A 21,809-nucleotide genomic window follows, 5' to 3' on the forward strand; every position below is an offset into this window, starting at 1 on the left:
GCATGAATGGTTACTGTTGGCCGTAACCACGCTAAAAACGACACTAAAATGGTCTCTCACTCTCTCCACACACGCACAGGCCTCCGTCCCTCACACTCGACTCCGCCCTGCTAACTTTGTCATCCACTCACATATCAGTCGTAAAGCCAGCACACATACACACAAAGCATTACAGACGGCCAATACTCGAAGAAAATAAGAATAAATAAATGAAAAAGACGCTGCCACCTCCGCAAACGTCTTCTCGGTCGCCTGCGCTTCAACATTTCCAATATAAGCATTTGTTCTTCAATATTGATGAGCTCCAACTGCAAATACAGCTGCTCCACCTTGGTTGCCATTGTTTACTGTTGTTAACTGTGACCGGAAGAAAAATTTGGCTATAACCCCTGAAACCACACAAACACACAGACACCCCCCCAAGCGGCATGGTGAATTGCAGAGCAATGCACTCCTTCGACGCAGAACTTTGAATGCTCAATGACGACGTTGACGTGACGCAGAAGAATAGACTAGGCTTTACTCCCTACAAAAGGGAGAAACAACAGCAAAGACAGGGACAACTATTGGAGCGGGGGGTCGTCACAACTGACACGAAAGCTCTGGCGGAGAACTTCACATGATTGTTACACTATCTTTCTCAACAGAATGTCCACAACGTGCTGACAACACCCAGTCTTTTTGGAGGACAGGGCGGGTAAGAAACCCTTGATGTCACATTATTTGTCCTCTACAGCCTTCAGTAGAGCTCCTGCTGTAATTCCTTCCCTTGTGTGTGTGTGTGTGTGTGTGTGTGTGTGTGTGTGTGTGTGTGTGTGTGTGTGTGTGTGTGCACATCAGGAGCAGCAGGTCGTCTCCAGCTACAGACAGCCCTGACACCCCGTCGCCACTTCCCGATCCTGCCTTCCAGCTGGCTGTAGAGGCCAAAGAGCTTGTGGAAGGAGTCCCTGCTGATGACAAAGGTAACAGAATGCTACAGTGTTCTTCAACAATGCTTTATCTCAAGGATTAGACTATATCTTTAAAAAGCCTTGAGATGACATTTGTTATGATTTTGCACTCTAGAAATGAAACATATTGAAATTGAATATAATTGAACAAAACTAATTCCCTTTTCAGGATAAAAATGATTTGTGTCAGTAACATAGATTTTAGACCTACTAATGGCATTTTCATTTAATTTAATTTCTTACAAAGGTACCAATGGGAATAAGTGTGTTAAAAACAACCATGAACAGTTAAAAGTATTACTTCCTTGAGAAGTGCTATATGTTTTGGTTGATTCAATTCTATTTTAGGATAAGTGCTGCTGAATTGCAAAAACAAAAAATGCTTAAAATAAATTACAAGCCAGTTTTCACAATTACAATTTTCAACTTAGCAAACACAGCTCATTTTCACAGCTTTGAACAACATTCTTCTCGACAGTGAATGTGTCGTGATGAGTTTAGCCTGAACACACCTCGTGGCTGCATGCTCTGGCAGAAGCTAGCAGACTTTAGAATAATTTCTGTACCAGACAAAGTAACTACCGTAACTGTAACTACCATATACCATACCATACAAAAACTGAAGTACTAAAACAAAAGCGGGGTTAAGAGGACAGCTATAAAGGAGTTAATAAAGCCTACCAGTTGAATCTAAAGGATATAATAGTCAACTTTACACAGCAGAAAGCAAGAGGAGAGCACTTGTAATGTTGTGCAAAAAAGTTAACTTGTAGGTAGGACATGAGACAAGAGGAAGGCAGGCTACAGAGTAAATTATATGCTTGTATAATTTGGATGCACTGTGGCGGGCAGGGCCGTATTGACCATCTTGTCATTGAGGAGGGTGCTGATTTCTTACTCCATGGAGTAAGCTCGTGTCACAGCACAATGAATTTAACTGATGTATACTGATGTAAACTGATTGAGCCCCACTGTTTTTAATAATTTAGAGCCATTGAAGTTTTATTTAACTTGACAGAAGCAGAATTTCTATGATGTAAACTGTATAAGGTATGTGACCTCTGAGTACAAAATTGCATTTAAACCCACAAAAATCCCTGTCAGGGCTCAAATGCACTCTGTAGGCTATACATTAAAAACATCATGTTTTATGTTCCAAGTAAGGAGGAACATTTAGAGGAGCTCCAACAAAAAAGTGAGAAATGATTTCAAACTAGTTTGTTAACTTAGAATTGAGTTCAGCATTTCAAATGGTAAACTGTGCACTTGAACGCATTCAGCTTTAATCTGAGTGAACTGAATTTTGAACTAGTTTTTGTGAAATGTGAACTTGCACAACATTCTCAAGGCATTTCAGCTCAAGTACTGTTCTTGTGACTAACTTGAAAGTTTTTATTTCCCTTTCAACTGTGCTTGACTTGCAGCATCAGATGCCACGTCAGATTCCAGTTCTCATCACGTCTGAGCCAACGAGGACTGGAGGACATGCCCCATCAAGAGAGAGGCTGAATGAGCAGCTGAACCTTCACCACAGTCAACGACAGGATACAACGCCATTCGGGTACAACTTAAGAAAATAAAGACTTGACTTGAACAAATCTGGACACAGTTTCTATGCCGAAGCTTGCTCGCACGCAGATTAGTGTCTGGAGCTGAAATATTTCAGTCTCTCTGCAGCGTTCAGCAGTGGGATGTGTCGAATTTCTGCCAAATACTATTGTTACTTTTTACAGCAGGTGGTGTTGAAGTTTTGCATGACCGAGCTCACAACACCACATTTGCTGCTGTAAACCTTGTTAATACTCTTCCCTGACCTATTTTGTAGCCCAACACACACACATACACACAGATTTGCTTCATGCATTGCATGTGAAGGAGGGCTTATTTGGTTGGACAGGACAATTGTGAGCTGAACTGTTCAGAGTCCTCTAATGTGTCATAATAATTTGCTGCCATCTGCCTCTGTCTCAAACCCCAGCTTGTTTGCTCTGCCACTTATGTGATGAACTGTCGAGCAAAATGTAGAAAACCAAACCCTGTCGCTTCACTGTCATAATAACTCTCCTCATGCTCTTACTCATACACATTAATAAAAGGCAAGAAATTAAGTTTTTAAAGATCCTGTGCCTGAGCACTGCAGCTTCATGTCACTGTGTGGTTTGTGTCTTCCACATCCAGAGGAGAGGCTTTTCTGTTGCTGTAGCTCCAGCTGTTCAAAGCTTGTGTTTGGAAGTCAGAGTCTAAGCAGATGTCAGTCATAGGCTACATGTGGAACATTGTTTTATTTATACAGACGGCTACAGATACATTAAAAACTGATATATCCTGTTATTCAATCAGATTGAATCTTTGGTGTGGCCTCATGTTCTTTCTGTTATGTTTTATAATAAAGGAATAACTGATGATTGGACCTGGTCTCAAATTTGAATACTTTTAACATTATTAAAACAGTGTTTTCTACTGGGTTACAATGTTCTAAAATGGTAAGAGAAGAGAACAATATGAAGAAGACCAACTCCACAGTCCTCCTTTACTTTATACCATGTTTATATAAAATTGATATTTATCTGGTAAGGGTTGGTTTTGTATCTTCGTAAAAGACAAATCCTCAACCCATCACAGAGACAAACGAGACAAATAACCATCCATGCCCAGTCATTCCTAGGGTTCAATTTTGAGTCACTAATCAACCTAACATGCATGTTTTTGGGTGGTGGGAGGAAGATGGAGTACCTGGAGAGAACCCATGCATACACAGGGAGAACATGCAAACTCCACACAGAAAGGCCCCAGCCTGGAACCAGGAGCCCTCTCGCTGTGAGGTGACAAAAATAATCACCACAGAACCGTGCAACCCACCAGAAAACATTAATTCAATTATGTGAGACACCTTCAGCATATGAAGCAATTGAAAATAAGCAGAGCATGCTCAGAGGTTAAAGCAGTTTCATTTGTGTGACACGGGTCTTGTTTCTGGCATTAAATCCATACTGCATGTTCCCAGCTGTAAAGGAAAATAATGGTGCCTGTTGTTTCTTGCATTTTATTTTATTGCCGACATGGACTGTTCTTTAAAACTTTTCATGAAATTGTAATTAAAACAGTCTAAAACTGAGATAATCGTATTTAGGCAAGAATGCTAAAGCAAAAAGGAGGGGTGACTATGTGAAGCCTCCTACAATGAAGAGAGCCAAAGATTCAACAATGGCACTGATCTGGTTCAGTGGATACAAACACTGATAACAAAAGCCCAATACTGACTGCTGGTGAGGACGCCTCTCATTTTAATAAACCTACTCAGGTTATCCTGAAATGATCAAACTTGTGTTTGCTGTTTTTGACCTTTGAAAATGGAGAAACAAATAACAGAAAAGGGAGCTCTAACTGCTTACCTAATCTGCAGTCAATCAACCAGCCGTGAATAGTCTCAGCTCAGTTTACTGTACAGCATTAGAGGAGCTGCAAGTAAAGTAATGACTTTTCAGTGCCATTTTGTCCAGAATGTTTTTGCCCACAGTATTTCCATGGAGAGAGTCTTAATAACACTGGAGAAGCCTGTAGCTTAACCTGTCCTCCATAAATGTGGGTGGGCAACTTGAGCAACGTAAAATGCAAATGTATTAAAAGGGGCGGCTGCGAATGGCAAGGTGGATGGTTCGACTTGCCTACTGATGCATCCGTGTGTGTGTGTGTGTGTGTGTGACAAAATAAAAACGCTGTTGAGCCGTTTGGACTTGAACGTCTACATCTCTAAAATGTTTATAGGGAAGTTGTTTCATGTTCCTACAGCTTCAGTAAAAGGAGAATCATAAATAAACAAATACGGCTATGACGTAACAGCACTGTTACCTCAGTTTTATTGAAGTTGCATTTTCATCTATACAGAAATTGAAACAGAAAAAGTTGTGTACAGTGTTGATCTGTTCATTTAAAACTAAACACCTTAGAATTTAAATTTGGATGTGATCATCAGGAGTTTGAGGGCTCTTTTAATGATTTTTAATTATTTAAATGTTTTGCACATGCCACAACGGCCTTTTACTGTAATGAACAATGTTAAAAAGTCTGAGCAACACATTAGAATATTCTTCGATGAGCAGACATCAGTCTTATATGAGGTGGGCCTGGCTGATGTGTTCCACAGTTCAACTGTTAGTAGGCTCAACACATAATGTGGATTTTCAGAGGAAGAGTCGCTGTGCAGGTTAATGTCCGTGCAGCCTGAGGCTGCTTTCTCTCTCTCTCTGAGAAAAGAAAAGGTCTCTCAGAGGGCTCGCAGAGAAAGTGCTTCTGGTTAAAACCAAGCTGATCTGCCAAAAATAACAGTCCATGGCAAGGATCTACAACTAGAATGGCCGGTGGCGGGCGATGGGGGGTGAGCCCACGCTACTTGGACTGCAGATGTTTGAATCGTAGGAGCTGGGTGTCATTCCCAGGATGCCCTCAGTCTTTGGCGTGTCCCCACACAAGAAGTCATCCTCGTCCTCCTTTGAGCCCTAAAAAAAAAAGAATCAACCACGGTCGGCTTAAAATGATTACATGCCAATTTATTCTGTTTTTGTGATTATTATTGATTATCTGTGGGGTTTTGACCGCCAATTTGAAAATTCCTCTGACTGCACCGCTCTGGGCTTGAGACATTTTTATGGCATTTTCTAATATTTTCTGAAAATAATCAATTGGAAGATAATCATAAATAACAGTAAGGTTGAAGCCATAATTCTTTTCTTTCTTTTTTTTTTTTTTTTTAAATCCGACATGCATCTCTACATTTTTGGCACCTCAACAATCAATAAAGGCCTCACAGAAAACCTTTGAAGCTTTCACAATCTCACCTGTTGGCCTGTTTTGGTGGGAAGCAGTTCCATGTCTGCTAGTTCATCCCAGACCTGGTACAGTGGCTCAATCAGGTGACCAGACCTGTAAACACACAGACACTTGGTTAGGTTTTATTTTTGCATTTTGTGTTGTCCTGTCCAGACAGGAAAATAAATGAATGTCTGTTTCCACTCACCGTTTCATGAACATTGGAAGTGAGTTTGCTGTTGCAATATTGGAATTTCTATTTTCTACAATACTTAGAAAAATATTGATATTCCAAACCATTTGGAAATAATACCATAACACAGACACATTCATTCCGCATGTTTTCAAACCAATTAAAACTTAGTTTCAATTGACCATGAAGTCACATCCTTCGGGTGCTCCAGTGCAGATGCACTTATGTGATATTTTAGTTCTATAAATATATCTCAAATTGTGCATCTCAGCCAACTGCAAATCTGTTTTCATCTTACTGATAAAAAAAGGTATCTTACATGACAGGAGCACCAAAGGAGCACAAAAACTATCCGAGTTCTGATAAAACCTTTACTTTTGTCCCTTAGGAGGATAAGTATCAGCTGTGACTGCTGTGGTCAGACAAAGGCAAAGGACATACAATACATGTTGGCTATTTCATCAGCAAACATGATCACAGAGAACAAGTTGTCATGTACTTCCTGAGGAGGTAAGGGTCAAAAGGGAAGAAGCTGTCCAGTGGGTTGGTGTTGGTGGTCACCCCGTCTCCTCCTCCTGAGCTGCGGACCACCGGTAGCGCATTCCGGTTATTCCTCTCTATGATGGTGTAGCAGAACACTACTTGATACTTTCTGCAACAAAACCATCAGCATGAGTTTAAACACTGTCTGCAAGGGAATGTTGACACAGAGCTCTGGTTTATGTCAACTGGTAACTAGATGGCTCAAAAAGAAACTTACACTAGCTCCATTTAAAGGAATAACTGTTCATGAAACTCTTCATGGGCTACATCAGAATTATTCTAATAATGCCAATTATTGGAAACATCAATAGATTGACTAGCACTGATCAATACTTTCATTGCATTCAACTGACACCAGTTAGGTTAGACACTGGTTAGACATTCAAATCAAATTATTCAAATCAAAACTCTAACGTCTCAGATGCCCAGTGTTGGTCTGGATGAGTTGAGCCACTGACAGAGCAGAACAGGATGTGTGTACCTGGTGATGGCAGCAAACATGCTGGTGACTGAGGACAGGCACACTTTGAGAGGGTTCAGCTGACACATCACAATCCGCTCCAAATTCAGACTCTGCATGTACTCCAGGCCTGATGCAAACACAAAGAGACACACTTTGGACTTAGTTTTCCATTTTGAAAAGCAAACTAGGAACACTGTAGAGGCTAGTGGTTTACCTTTCTTCATGCTGGCCTCCAGCATGGCTCTGTGTCTGAAGACAAGCGTGTAGAAGACGGCCTGGCAGGCAGCATAGAAGGGCCCATGCAGGCTGATGTCACAGCAGACTTGTTTGCCACTGTTGTCCTGGCTGTCGATGTAGCAATGAATCCAAGAGATAAGCAAGTCCAGACATGCCCGCACAGTACTGGAGGATATGGAGAACAGAGTGGACCAAGCAATACCACAACAGGTCAGAGGCACACTTTAGCTTCAGCTGCCTCTCGTGTTTTCATTCAGCAGAAACTACACATCTACTCACAGCACAGGGATGAACTTAGCTCGGGCAAGAAAGCTTCCCAGATATCCAGCGGCAGCCTGGCGGAGGACAGCAGGCTGAGAGGGGTTCTGTAGAATCTTCCACAAGTGATCCAGGTAGGCCTCTGCCAGGGCCTGAGATAAACAATACAGATTGTTTACTACATATCTCACATTTGTGAGATCCACAGTGCTTAAGTTAATTTAAATGCAAAATTCATCATTTATGGTCATCATATTTAGACATACCTAAGAAAAACAAAGGAATGTATGCTGAATATTGATCAATAATTATTTCTTTAATTTAGTGAGTGACGTCACAAGCAGTTGAGCCGGGCAGATAGCAGTGTAAGACAAATGTGTCATAGCTGAGCTCGACGTGCTCACATCACATAATAAAGGCATTGTGTGAAATACTGACCAGTTTGAAGCTGCAGAGGTAAAACATTGTGTACTGGACATGAGAGGAAGCATGTGTAGGCAGAATGAGCTTGTCAAACACATTCAACAAATCTTTGTACAGCTCCTTCGTCCTTTCCACATGAAATGAGCCTGCAAGAGAGGACACAACACTAAAGACCAGATAACAGGATGACACGCTTTACAGCGGAAAAAAATGTCCAATTTACAAGGATGAAAACAAGTTAAAATCGCTCAGCTGCTGATGCTGACATGTTTCCTTCAGACCAGCAGATATTTTCAAACATTCTACATCGCAAAAGCTGATTTTCAAAGCGAGCTAAGCAAAGAATGCAAGTGACGGAGGATTGTCATCTGCAGAAAATGTTTGCAGTTTAAGTTACTGTAAAGACACACTTCAATTTCTTCATTTCAAATATGCATTTTTTTCCCCCACTCTGAGCCTGAAGTTAAAAGACTATTAAGAGCTGATGATCAATTCATCTACCGTTGACATGGCAGACGTCCCTGATGTAAGCCATGAGCACAGCCATGAGAGTGTCCAGTCTCTCAGCCACTGGATGGGCCATCACATCGGTCCTGGAGGGCTGATCAGCTGATACGTCCTCATCCTGATGGGAACACACACAGGGAACTAAGAATGTCTTTGTTTGAATTAATAAAGATGTAAAAAAAATAAGGGTTTCAAGCTGAGTGTCACTGACACTGTTCTAATTATGAAAGCTTAAAAATGTTCTACTTTCATCAAATACAGAGTCCTACTATTTCTTGTAAGATTGTGAATAACATTTATCTAATCTAAGCAGCTACGACAAACTTTTCTTTCATTTGATATATATATATATATATATATATATATATATATATATAAACTATATATATATATATAAACTTCAGCAGCTGTTTGGCACACAAACTTGAGGTAAAAGCTTCAAAAACCCACAAACTAATGTTTCAGCTCCATAATTTCTAGATATAAGCATACCAAAATCTGCCCCAAAATACTGTCATACAATTTATTCGTGTGATCCATCCATCCATCCATCCATCCATCCATCCATCCATCCATCCCTTTTCTGAAACCAGGTTGCAGGTTGTCCAAGCAGAGCTCTCCAAATCTCCCTCTCCCCAGCCATCTCCTCCAACTTTTGAGAGGACACCTTTGTTCTCAAGGCATCCAGAAGGTACGACCTAACCAGTTGGCCAAACCAATGCAGAGGAGTTACAGATACTACTCTGACTACTACTCCTATCAGTTAACTAAGCTCTTCACGCTATCCCCCAAGGGTGAGCCCAGCCATCCTTTGGACGAAGCTCGTTTCTGTGGTTGCAATCTCAATTTCTTTTTTTGGTCAGTCCCCACAGCTCATTACCATAGGTAAGGGTAAGGGCTGGAACAGAGATTTACTGGTAAATCAACAGCATTGCTTTCAGACTATACTCTCTCTTCATCGTGATAGATCAGTAACGCATCTACATCACTGCCAGCCACACCCTCTCCCTTCTACCTTCACTCATGAGGAAGGCCCTAAGATACTTCCTCCACTTTAGGCAACAATTTACACCTAACCTAGAGTGGGATTGAGAACAAAAGTCTTACACCTGGAGGCGCTGTTTATTATCCACGTTGTTTCACTATTGGTCCATAAAAGTTATGAACAGAATCTGTGACGAAAAGGCAACCCTTGCTGAGTCCTACGCCAACCGGAAATTAGTATGATTTACAGACGGCAATGCAAATCACGTTCTCACTTTGGCTGCACTGGGATCGAATAGCTCACAATAATCTGTGATCTAACTAACTGCTGGACTATCCATCTTGCATAGACTTTCCCAAAGAAACTGCAAAGTGTGATCCCTCTGTAGTTGGAACACAGCATGTAGTCCCCCTTTTTAAAAAGAGGGACGATCACCAAGATCTGTCAGTGTTAATGCATTTTATCATTCCTTAATGTAAAGTTGCACAGGCTAACCAAGACAGCCCAGCAACATCCAGGGCCTTACCACAGAACTGTTGGACTATCTCTGCAACTTCAGCCCTAGTGATAAGTGAGTACCACCAAACTCTCCTGCCTTTGCTTTCATTGTGGAATAATTTTTTGAGTTGAGAAGATCCTCAAAGTATTCACTCAACAGTCATACGATAGCCCAAGACGTGGTCAGCAGCACTCTATCCCCATTGTAAACAGTGTTGACGAAGCACCACTTTCTGAGGTGTAATGGTTTGCCACAACCTCTTTGAGGCAGACCAGAAGTAATTTTCAATAGTCTTGCCAAACTCTTCCCAAAACTGAGATTTTGTTGCCGAAACTGCCCATGCCACATTCTGCTTGGCCTGTCGGATCATGCAAGTTGCTTCAGCAGAAGCTAAATCACCTGAAGTGTTCAAGGGTTGCTGCCATAACAAGCACCGACCACCTTACTGCTTTGAAGGCCAGGGACACGGCCCATGCAGACTCAGCGTTCCAGTCAAATGTTTGAGAAGCTCTGCCGGACATGGAAATTGAAGATCTGACAGGGGCCTCTGCCAAACTTTCTCATCACACCCTCACTTGACACTTGGGTTCAGTATTCTGCCCCGCTACTTTATCCATAACCACCATGTGGTGATCAATTGACAACTCAGCTCCACTCTTCAGCCGAGTGTACAAGGCATGTGGTCTTAGTTCTCATGACACGATTACAAAATCGATCATGAATCTGCCACCTAGGGTGCCCTAGGTGCACATATGGACATTCCAATGCATGAACATGGTGTTTATTCTATGACTAGCAAAGTCCAACAATAATACACCGCTTGGGTTCAGATCGGGCAAGCTATTCCTCCCAATCACATCCCTCCAGTGGGACATTGGAATCCCCAGGCTGTGAAACTTCCCACAACCCACAAGAGACTCCAAGAAGGCTGGGTACTCTGCACTGTTAGGCATGTAAGCAGCAGTCAGACCCCTGACCCAAAGGCACAGGGAAGCCACCCACTTGTCCACCAGGGAAAACTAAAAACGCTCGAGTGCACAGACAGGGGACAACAAATAAGCCCATGTTCGCCTGCAGTCTTCCACCCAGTGCAACTTGAGAGAGGGATAAAGTCCAGCTCGGGATAAGTCCAGCTTCTCGGCAGGACTCAAAGACCCCTCCCACCCCCAAAATGGACTGTTTTCCCCGCTACCCTCTGGTAAGACGTTCAGGAGCATCAAAAGCAGAACAGCCAGATTCCACAACAGCTTCATCCCCCCATGTCATAAGACTGCTAAACTCCCAATAACCCCCCTTCCCATACATATGACACTAGTCACTTTACATGGACAATGTGAACTTTATGCGGTTTCTATTTCTTTTATATATATATTTTTTACTTTATATTTATACTGTTTTACTATCTTCTGTTCTCTTGGAGTTCGCAACAAAATCTCATTCAAATGTACATTGCGAATGTGCTTCTGAATGACAATAAAGTCTAAGTCTAAGTACGTTGGTTTCAGAGCCTTTGCTATGCATTGAGGTGAGCCTGACTATATTTAGCTGATATCTTTCAACTTCCATTAGAACTCTTGCTCATGTTTTATCTGTGCAAACTTTGTTACTATTGTTCCCGTTTCATCTGTGCTAACTTCATATCCTTAGCAACAAGACCTCAGTATCGACAGTGAAACTTTCCAACAGATAATGTTCCAGCTGTTACCATGTCAAAGAGTCCCTCCTCAGGCTGCTCCTCCGCCCTCTGGTTCTGCGCTGCGGTCTCCTCTGCCTCCTCAATGTCTGTCCGGGATGCACTCACCTGAAATACACCACTCACTGTTAGACATAAAGGACTCACATGTCACACCAGCTACTTGTTGGAGACATCATGTGTCATACACATGTGGACAAAATTGTTGGTACCCCTCAATTAAAGAAGGAAAAACCCACAATTGTCACTGAAATCACTTGAAACTTACAAAAGTAACAATAAATGAAAATTTATTGAAAATTAAATAATCAAAATCAGCCATTACTTTTTAATTGTTGATTAACATAATTATCAAAAAAAAAACTTAATATTTTGTTGCACAACCTTTTGAGGCAATCACTGCAATTAAACGGTTTCTGTATTTGTCAATGAGCGTTCTGCAGCTGTCAACAGGTATTTTGGCCCACTCCTCATGAGCAAACTGCTCCAGTTGTCTCAGGTTTGATGGGTGTCTTCTCCAAATGGCATGTTTCAGCTCCTTCCACAGATGTTCAATGGGATTCAGATCTGGGCTCATGGAAGGCCACTTTAGAATAGTCCAACGATTTTCTCACAGCCATTCTTGGGTGTTTTTGGCTGTGTGTTTTGGATCGTTGTCCTGTTGGAGGACCCATGACCTGCGACTGAGACCAAGCTTTCTGACACTAGGCAGCACATTTCTCTCCAGAATGCCTTGATAGTCGTCAGATTTCATTTTACCTTGCACACATTCAAGACACCCTGTGCCAGATGCAGCAAAGCAGCCCCAAAACATTGCTGAGCCTCCTCCATGTTTCACCGTAGGGACAGTGTTCTTTTCTTCATATGCTTGGTTTTTCAGTCTATGAACATAGAGTTGATGTGCCTTAGCAAAAAGCTCCAGTTTGGTCTCATCTGTCCAAAGGACATTCTCCCAGAAGCTTTGTGGCTTGTCAACATGCATTTTTGCAAATTCCAGTCTCGCTTTTTTATGATTTTTTTTTCAGCAGTGGTCCCAGTCTCCCATGAAGTCCACTTTGGCTCAAACAACGACGAATGGTGCGATCTGACACTGATGTACCTTGGCCTTGGAGTTCACCTTTAATTTCTTTGGAGGTTGTCCTGGGCTCTTTGGATACAATTCGAACGATCTGTCTCTTCAATCTTTCATCAATTTTCCTCTTGGGGCCACGTCCAGGGAGGTTGGCTACTGTCCCGTGGGTCTTGAACTTCTGAATAATATGAGCCACTGTTGTCACAGGAACTTCAAGCTGTTTAGAGATGGTCTTATAGCCTGCACCTTTAAGATGTTTGTCTATAATCTTTTTTCGGATGTCCTGGGACAATTCTCTCCTCCGCTTTCTGTTGTCCATGTTCGGTGGGGTACACACCTTTTCACCAAACAGCAGAGTGACTACTTGTCTCCCTTTAAATAGGCAGACTGACTGATTATGAGTTTGGAAACACCTGTGATGTCAATTAAAGGACACACCTGAGTTAATCATGTCACTCTGGTCAAATAGTTTTCAATCCATGAGGTACCATCATTTTTGTCCAGCCCTATTTCATTAGTTTTTTTTTTTTAAATAATTATGTTAATCAACATTTCAAAAGTAATGGCTGATTTTGATTATTTAATTTTCAATGAATTTGTATTTATTGTTACTTTTGTAGGTTTCAAGTGCTTTCAGTGAGAATTGTGGGTTTTTCCTTCTTTAACTGAGGGGTACCAACAATTTTGTCCACGTGTGTATATGATCCAGTGCAACTATATGATGTAAACAAGTGTTTTGATAAAACAAAAATAAAGAAAATAAAAAATCGGAATATGAAAACTTTCATGTATGAAATCTGGAATTGGACATGTCTTTCTGCAACAAATCTCTGGTGCGTGTGGATATTCAATAATACATTTTGCCAACAAGCCTCAAAGAGACCATATCCACCACCCAGAGAGTCTACTAGTTAAATAATCTGGAGCAGTTGGGTTCTAGTAGTACTATATGGAACCATACAACGTACATCAAGTTTGAGCAACTTTCCAATGATCACCTCCAGCACATCTCGACGAATGGATGGTACATACACGGTCACTCTCAGAAGGTTGTGGACGTAACACTCCTGTAAACCACAGCAAATCCCAATCATCAAAATATCAATGTTCATAAAGATCCCAGAGATCCATGGATTTTTCTCAATCACATGGTAATACGAGATGCTAATATGGCCTCAGTTGTCTCTTACCAGTGTTCTGGAGGATTTTTGTACAAAGGGGAAGTTGTCTTGCAGGATGGGCATGAGAAAGCGACTTGTGCTAACAAAAACAAGAAAAGACAATCGATAAATACATAAAAAAAGTAACAGTATTCATAAAGAAAGAAAGAAACCTACAGCGTGAATGACGTGCTAGTGATAAGTGAAAAGTGATGGTGATCATGTCTGTACTGAGTGATGTCATTACAGAAACCAAATTACAAGAAAACAGTTAAAGTAAGTATAACAAAATGTACGTTATTATTTGCTTGCAGATCTATGAAATGTCGTGTCAATCGACATAAATTTTTTTTTACAATACTTGAATTTTTTTTTAAAAACATATCTAGGAAATAAATCCTGAGAAACATTAAATCGCATAAATATAATCATACACATATTAAGTTGATACAGTAAAAAAGTTCACTTTAAATTTTTTGGAAGAAAGTATTTTAAAACTATATTTTATTAACTTTTATTTATCAACTATACTCTAACTTTTATTCATTAATAACACCACTTTTCCAACTCATATAAGTGGTATCAGACAAAACAGTCGTGGTTATGAACGAGATGCTTAAAACACAGTGGCCTATGTGTTTCGATTGAAGGGTGAGGGCTATGTGAACAGTAAGAAGAGTAAGAAAATGACTATAAATGGGTAACGGATTGGTTAATCATATTGAAGCGTTAATGAGACACATTCACCGGTCTCCATCAGCTTGTTTGGCTGAATGAAGACAGCTAAGATGACCTTGCTAAAGTGAGCGATTTCTCTCACTTCAGGAACAATCGGGTACTAAATCGGCTCTGTCAGCAGCACAGAAACAAAGCAGCAGCAGCAGCACCTTCAAGCTTCTTGAATTTGTGCAGTTAACAAGCTGTTTTCTGTGTGAAAACATTTTTATCTATAACTTTCTCTGTGACTGGTTATTGTAAATGTGAATGTAGTCAAAAACACAGGAAAGACATTGTCTATGTGGATGGTCAATGTGTCATGTGATACTGTGCTGATAAAATTGAATTAGACTGAATCCTTGAAGTGCCTTGAGAAGATGTTTGTTGTGATTTATATAAACATATAAAGAAAAACTAGATTGAATTGAATAAAACCAGGATTTTTCCTGAACAAAACCCTTAAATTGCTCTGAAAGAATCTTAATTGAGAATGCAGTTGTATCAGTGTTCAGTATATATAAGCATATGGAAAGAAGTAAACAGATGCAAGAAGCTAAAACATTCTGTGGCTTTGACAGTCTTTTTTCAATATCTAGCAACACTTTCAATTTTTGGCAAAAAAGTTGCTTTATATTACTCTTGACTGATGCTGCTGCTTCGTATGACTCAGATCAGATTACCACACCCATTCATCTGAAAACAATAAATGCAAAAAAATAGAAATGGTAAATAAATGCGTCATTAGAAAATAAGTCTTAGTGGGACATTACAAAAATTGCACAGATTACAAAATTAAAGTATCCAAAAATAAATACAAACTAATCCATTAGTAATTCAAAATGCAAGAATTGTTTATTGAACTGTATTGGTTTTATATTTCTTGTTGCATTTCCTAGGAAGAAGAAAAAAAATCACTTCCAAAGCATGTAAATGTGTAACTGTATTTAACTCAAAGTTAAGTTTGCATGTTGACCACAAAAGCCTTTTCTAGGAACCTTTTCAGTGAGTATTTCATTTCTGTCTTTCCATCTCAGACATCTCAAGCTCACTATTCACAATAACATTCATTTAAGGAATAGCTGTTAAGGTTTGTAAAGACAACTACCCGAACCAGGGTTTGAATCCCATTCCTACTTATCTTTGCCTCTTCTATTTCTACCCCCTACCCGAACCAGGGTTTGTGTCCCCACCCCGTTATGACTGGTGTGCAGTTGGTGAGAGTCTGGGGTAGCTTGTTGTGGAAGAAAATATGGTTGTTGTGGTGTGAGGAGCAGTGATGGCTGGCATTAGGGGAGTGACTCTGGAACGCCAGTGATCACTGTCTAGCCTCCTGGAGGTGCCATGGGCCCAACTAGACAAAACACTGATGAAAGGAGGTTCCCACCTGATGACCCCAATGACCTGTTGGTCAACACGGCTCACTGGTCTATAGGGATTTATAGGGATCAGGAGGTTCTTCATTAGGTACTGAGCTAGTATTAGAAGGTTAATTGTTGAATTTAGGGAATTATTCGCAGAGTCTGGTCCATTTTCTTTTGTAGCACAAGTTTCTTGTGTTTACTTTGAACAATCAAACTCAGACATTCATTCAATCAGCTGAAAAGACAGAGTGCACCGTGAGCTGCTGTGATTAAGCGAGACCCAGAAGGAAGGAAGAGAAAAAAGTGCTGATTGTGATAAGAAAGCAGAGAAATCAGAACAATACAATGCTCATCTCAGACTATTTGACAATAGTTTGCTCTAAGACACAAACAAAAACTCATCTGTTTAACAAGAACAAATTTAGTTAATGGAGCTGAAGTGCACCGTCTTGTTTTGTAAGCGCCGCTGATCAGTTTCACAGCAGTTACGCACAAATAATAAAAACACACAGCCCTTAGAAGTGTCTATGATTTTTTTTAGTTCATACATCTGAAGTTGACCTGAGTAGTAAGACAGTGCCAACACTCTGGCAATGGCTGTCAGGAAGGACTTAATTAGCATATCTGACCCTGCAGCACAGACCTCAGTGGAAATCCAAAAGAGAAAACCCACATAAAAATTTTTAAAAAACATAAAAAAGTAACACTTTTGCTGCAAATAAAATGCTGGCAGGAAATTGCTAATAGTTAAATTGTAAATTTGTATTGTGAACTTATTTTACCACTTATTGTCTGTCAAATGTTTCAAATGTGACAGCTGCCTCTTATAAATTAACTGACCCCTATAAAGTTTTTGTTGCAGCAGAGCTGAGGAAGCCTCTGAACACACTTCATTGGTTGATCACTATGTTATGTAGGGGGTGTGCAGCATGGTCCATTATGTTGAGCAGTATTAGTATCAGCTCCAGAGCAGTCTCCAGGGCTGCAGATAGCACTCTCAACCACATATTCATAGAAGATGTGCAACAACACTGCTGCAAAGATTGAAGTATCTAGGGCTCGTCAAGAGGTACAATTGGCTCTGTCGCTTGTTGTAGACGGCCTCCGTGTTGCATTTCCAGATAGGTCTATTGTCCAAGTGGACACTCAGGTACCTGTCATGCTCCACCACCTCCTCTTCTTCTTTCGGGATACAAATAGTGACTGGCTTATTCCTAAAATCCACAATCTTCTCCTTCCTCTTGATTAATTAAAGACGAGCTGACTGTTTCCACACCTTGCCACAAAGTGGTCAACCAGTTCCCTTCACTCAACCTCTTGTCTTTCACCGATACAAACCACAACTGCAGGGTCATCTGAAAATTAATGGAGATGACAGGACACAGATTTGTACTGGACATCAGAGGTGTACACAGTGAAAACAAAGAATCCCTTGTGGTGCTTTTGCGCTGCTCAAGGTAAAAAATATTCAAGGCTCGGTTAATTCAGCGAAGACACCCACCTCTAATCTCATGAGGTTTTAACAATGCAAGCTTAGTTGTATTCAAAGTACTGGAGAAATTCAAGTACACAATCCTTGCAGTGGGGCCTGCTTCGTCCAGATGAGACTGGGCTTGCTGAAGCACGAAGACGGCTGCATCTTCAACATTAATAAGCAAACTACAGTCTTGAAAGGTGCCATAGAGCAGTCTCTCTAGAATGTTCATGGTGTGGGATGTTAGGGCAACTGTCTATAGTCACTGAGGGCTGATCGGAATAAAGCAGGATGTCTATTACTCCACTACAACTTTCTTCTGATTCAGGCTAAGGTAAAAAAGGTGCTGTTAAATCTGACATAGCAGCCCAGTCTGAAATTATCTGGACCTGCAGTCCAACTGCCACCGAGTACACTGTATTATCCACACAAAGGTTAATTTAATCTGTAACTCACAACAAAGTCAAGGCACCGATGTCATTTTCATGAGACTCACAGGGTGCATTCCAGCCTGCACCTCAACGCATCCGTTGTGGTAGGACTTTTCTAATGGATGACAGGTAGGTGAGTTGTATGCATCTCTCACAATACAGAATAAACCCAACTTTTTATTTTCTCTGGTGGAGCTGCTGACAAACAGAGACATGGTGGAAATATCCAGAGATCACTATGAGTGCATCGAATTGTTGTGTTTGTAACCTGGTAATGACTGAGCTGATGATGTCACAAGGTGTTGCTGGGTAAGATGTACACCACTAACAGAATAACACAAAGTGACATGTCAGGGATTACATCATCTCTTGTTAACAAGCACTGCAATATTTCCACCTTTGCTTTGCGACTGCTTCTGACGTCTGTAAGGTAGAAAGGTGTTGTGAGTCCAGTAAATGCTCCTAAAGCAATGTCTGAAAGACATAATTCTGCATTCTCAATATTCCTGCTGTTTACTTAAGAGCGCTCCTAGCTCATCCATTTTATTTGCTAGTGATCTTACATTTGAAGACTTTCTCCACCTCTTTCTGAGTCTTGTTCTTGCCTGACTACAGTATTTCTTCTTCAACTTGCTGTTGATTTGTGGGTCTATTCCAGGCAATAGGTGACTCTTGGAAGCTAAATCCATGGCTCTGGTTTGGAAATGACTCTTCAGTTGGCATGGTAACTCATCACAACAGAAGTTCAAAAAAGTGTAGGAAGTATGAGGAGAAATCACTCAAGCAGCACAGCTTCTAAACCAGCACAACAATATCACTTAAAGATCAATGTTTTCTAGAATGTTTAATGAATGTGTGAGCATGAAGGAAAGTCTTTTGACAAGATGCACAGTGGACAATGAAAACTAAGACTTTTGAAGAACTAATTTAACTGTTTGTACTTAGAAGAGTTCTGGTTACAATCCTGTGTGCTTTTCAATGTCAACTCAATTAATTGTAACATGAGTATAAAGGTGTTGACAAAACTGTAGCTAATGAGAAAAATTTTAACTGGCTAAATTTTCACAGGTTAGTTAATTGAGAGGCTCGAGTTAGCACCTTGTCGTGTATTTTTTGCCTATACATTATACATTGCTCAAAAAAAATAAAGGGAACACTAAAATAGCACTTAGATCTCAATTAAATAAATATTCCAGTTGAAAATCATTATTCATTACATGAATTAACGGTATATTAATGGTTGCTATGGGCCGGCCTTATTGGCAGCAAGTCTGTGTAGCTCTGAAATGAGGCTTACAGGGCAGTGTCTCTGCCACCACTGGGTAGATCTGATCACAGTATGGTCTACCTACAACTCACATACAGACCTTGTGTACAAAGACTTCCTGTTACTACCAGATCTTTCAGGAAGTGGTCACCAGAGGCGAGTGATGCATTGAGAGACTGCTTTGATGTCACAGACTGGGCTGTATTGCCAGAGGAAGAAGAAATGGACATTGACATGGACAGGAGGGTCTCTTAAGAGATCTCATCCTAGACCTGGATTAAAGCATCAGTCAAAAGTGACCAAAACATCAGCCAGAAAGGATGAGAACAGAGAAATGGTCTGTGGTCCCCATCTGCAGGACCACTCCTTTATAGGGTTGTCTTGCTAATTGTCTCTTATTCCCACCTGTTGTCTGTTCCATTTGCACAACAGCAGGTGAAACTGACTCACAACCAGTGTTGCTTCCTAACTGGACAGGTTGATTTCACAGAAGTGTGATTGACTTGGAGTTACATTATTTTTATTTAGGCGTTCCCTTTATTTTTTTGAGCAGTGTATTTTAACTTATTAATACATTTGAAGCTAGAGTATAACTGACGTTCATAGCCTTGTCAGCTGTCACCGTGCTCCTCGTCTATTCTGCCACTCGCTCATATGGCTACTGCTAAATATGGAGCACACCTGTATTATTCATGATCGCTACAGTAATGCACATATGCCAAGCCTCCCTCTGTGCTATAAGCAGCGAGTGGCAGAGTCCATCTTAAGCAGAAAGCAATAGTTTTGTGAAAACAAACAAAAAATAAGTCTAAAAGTGGCTAAAAAAACACAGTGTTACATGTAGCTAAAATTGTGTGGGACAAACAGATACATCTAGTTAAAAGTCCAACAAATATTGATGATTATTTGCAGTAAATTGTGACTTGTAATCGACCCGACAGGTCTTACTCAGGGGCAGCCCTAAAAACTTTGGAGGCAAACAATCAAGACAAGAAATAGTGGAAAACAGTGAGTGACTTACGAAGGAACATATCTGATGATGATCTGGAGCGCTTCGTGACACTGATCAAAGTTTCTGGGGAGATCTTATATCAGAGGAAAAACACTTAGTTCATTCATCTGTTTTTAAGCAGAGAATAAATGAGAATGGTGAAAGCTATTTTTAAATGCTGCTTAACAGTAGCAATGATATTTGACCCAAACATTTTATGGGACAATATGGGTTTTATGGGGAAAAAAACAAAACTTACTCTCATCTTCATCGTCTGAATCAGAGAAATCCACTCCTCCCTCACAGATGGTTACTCTCTCTAAAAATGGGCAATGATAACATTTCAAAAAACATTACTTACTACAACACATCTGCGACCAGCTTAAATTCAAATTTCATTCAGAGAATCTGACTATTGAACCCAAATCAAGGGCAACATACTGGGAGTAAAGAGGGAAACCACCATCTTGAGGCAGGAACACAAGTAGACCGTCTGTGCTGACACGAGGTTACCGAGGAAGGCCATGTATTCCTCCACCACAGCCTGGCTCCGTCCAACCCATGGAAGCCTCTGGAATGCAAATGCAAAAAAAGCATGTCAGTACAATCTGATTATCAGTCTGCCAAACACATCTCACTCCACTGCAGCAAAATATGAATGACAAAAGTAAGAGCATCTGAACCGTCCCTCTCTCACCAGTATTATGTAAATGAGCTGCTCGTGGTCTTTTGTCAGCTGGGTCACACAACTCCGAAACTCCTGAAGCCAGTTGATGATCTGAGCATCCTGTTGGAGGAGGAGGAGGAGGAGGAGGAGGAGGAGGAGAAGAGAGAGAGAGAGAGAGAGCACTGAAAAACTAAAATTCACTTCATAACAAGTGTGAGCTCATATGCTTTGCTGTACCTTTATCTCAGGATCAGCGAGCTGATGTCTCAGCAGTTCATAATCACTGGAATCTCCCTTAAAACAATAAGAGAGACGGCTAATCAGATACAGTTTTCTAATAGTGAGGTGAGTGTAAGTCAGTATAGCAAACTTAGATCTCTAGATCTTTGTTCTCGTGTTAATGTCTGCATGGAGAGATCAGAACTCAAGCTTTTCTTTTCTTTATAATGAAAGAAACATCAGGAGCAGGGACAGTCGTGGATGAAATGTATGTGCATAACCGTGTTGTCAATAGATAATCTGTACAGAGCCCGGTCATTTGCGCACCTTCCGGTACAGCTACACAAACACCACATACCCACTCACCCGTTTGTGTTTCTCTAAAGTCTCCGCGACGCTGCCCCCAAACCTTACAGTCTTCATAGGAGGAGTGTTCAGAAAGTCCCGGCCGTCTATCTCCATCTTTCACTGCGCTCGTGGCAAAAACAATGGCTTACTTCTTTTTCTGTTGAGCTAACTTAGCTATCCTTAAACTCAAACTTCGAGCTATGTAGGGGAATCCATGTTGGTTGTATCATTACACTGTAAAGGTAAAATAACCCAGAGGAATGCGAACTGATTTGGAAAAACGTTTCACATTTTAGGAAAATAAACTTCCAATTGCACAGTCAACAGATGAGCGCATGGGACAGCGCTATTTCCATAAGAGGAAGGAGACCGTGTGTTTAAGGAAGTGTTTGCTTGCGACACAAGTGTCACAATCAAAGTCTTCCCACAAGCGCAACTCTTAGAGTTCGGGTTCCGGTTCCTTCCTCCTGTCTTTCTCTCTTTTTTTCTTTTCTGTATCTTTGTGCCTCCACTGAATAAAATTATTCCAGTGACGTATGTGAAAA

General features: G+C 40.8%; 2 protein-coding genes across 2 annotated transcripts in view; one reads left to right on the top strand and one right to left on the bottom strand.

The window, feature by feature from the left end:
• LOC140272899 (syntaxin-binding protein 4) overlaps nucleotides 1-3,341 on the top strand; it is a 67,546-nt gene extending 64,205 nt beyond the window's left edge. The window contains exons 19-21 of the mRNA XM_072368407.1: nucleotides 648-697; nucleotides 841-962; nucleotides 2,375-3,341. Of these exons, the coding sequence (XP_072224508.1) occupies nucleotides 648-697; nucleotides 841-962; nucleotides 2,375-2,415 (213 nt within the window). The 3' untranslated portion in view covers nucleotides 2,416-3,341. The remainder of the gene's footprint in view (nucleotides 1-647; nucleotides 698-840; nucleotides 963-2,374) is intronic.
• Nucleotides 3,342-4,708: 1,367 nt separating this feature from the next.
• Nucleotides 4,709-21,666, bottom strand: rrn3 (RRN3 homolog, RNA polymerase I transcription factor). Its single transcript, XM_072368810.1, has 17 exons — nucleotides 21,283-21,666; nucleotides 20,935-20,991; nucleotides 20,728-20,817; nucleotides 20,472-20,601; nucleotides 20,290-20,349; nucleotides 20,061-20,124; nucleotides 13,820-13,889; nucleotides 13,598-13,696; nucleotides 11,570-11,665; nucleotides 8,375-8,498; nucleotides 7,889-8,019; nucleotides 7,472-7,602; nucleotides 7,170-7,357; nucleotides 6,974-7,082; nucleotides 6,449-6,601; nucleotides 5,786-5,870; nucleotides 4,709-5,446 (listed from the first exon to the last, which is right to left on the bottom strand). Exons 1-17 carry the CDS (start codon nucleotides 21,376-21,378, stop codon nucleotides 5,297-5,299), a joined length of 1,833 nt encoding a protein of 610 aa, XP_072224911.1. The 5' UTR covers nucleotides 21,379-21,666; the 3' UTR covers nucleotides 4,709-5,296.
• Nucleotides 21,667-21,809: the final 143 nt, after the last annotated feature.

Source organism: Leuresthes tenuis, unplaced genomic scaffold (assembly GCF_036924035.1).
Source record: "Leuresthes tenuis unplaced genomic scaffold, fLeuTen1.0.hap1 SCAF_17, whole genome shotgun sequence".
NCBI lineage: Eukaryota > Metazoa > Chordata > Actinopteri > Atheriniformes > Atherinopsidae > Leuresthes > Leuresthes tenuis.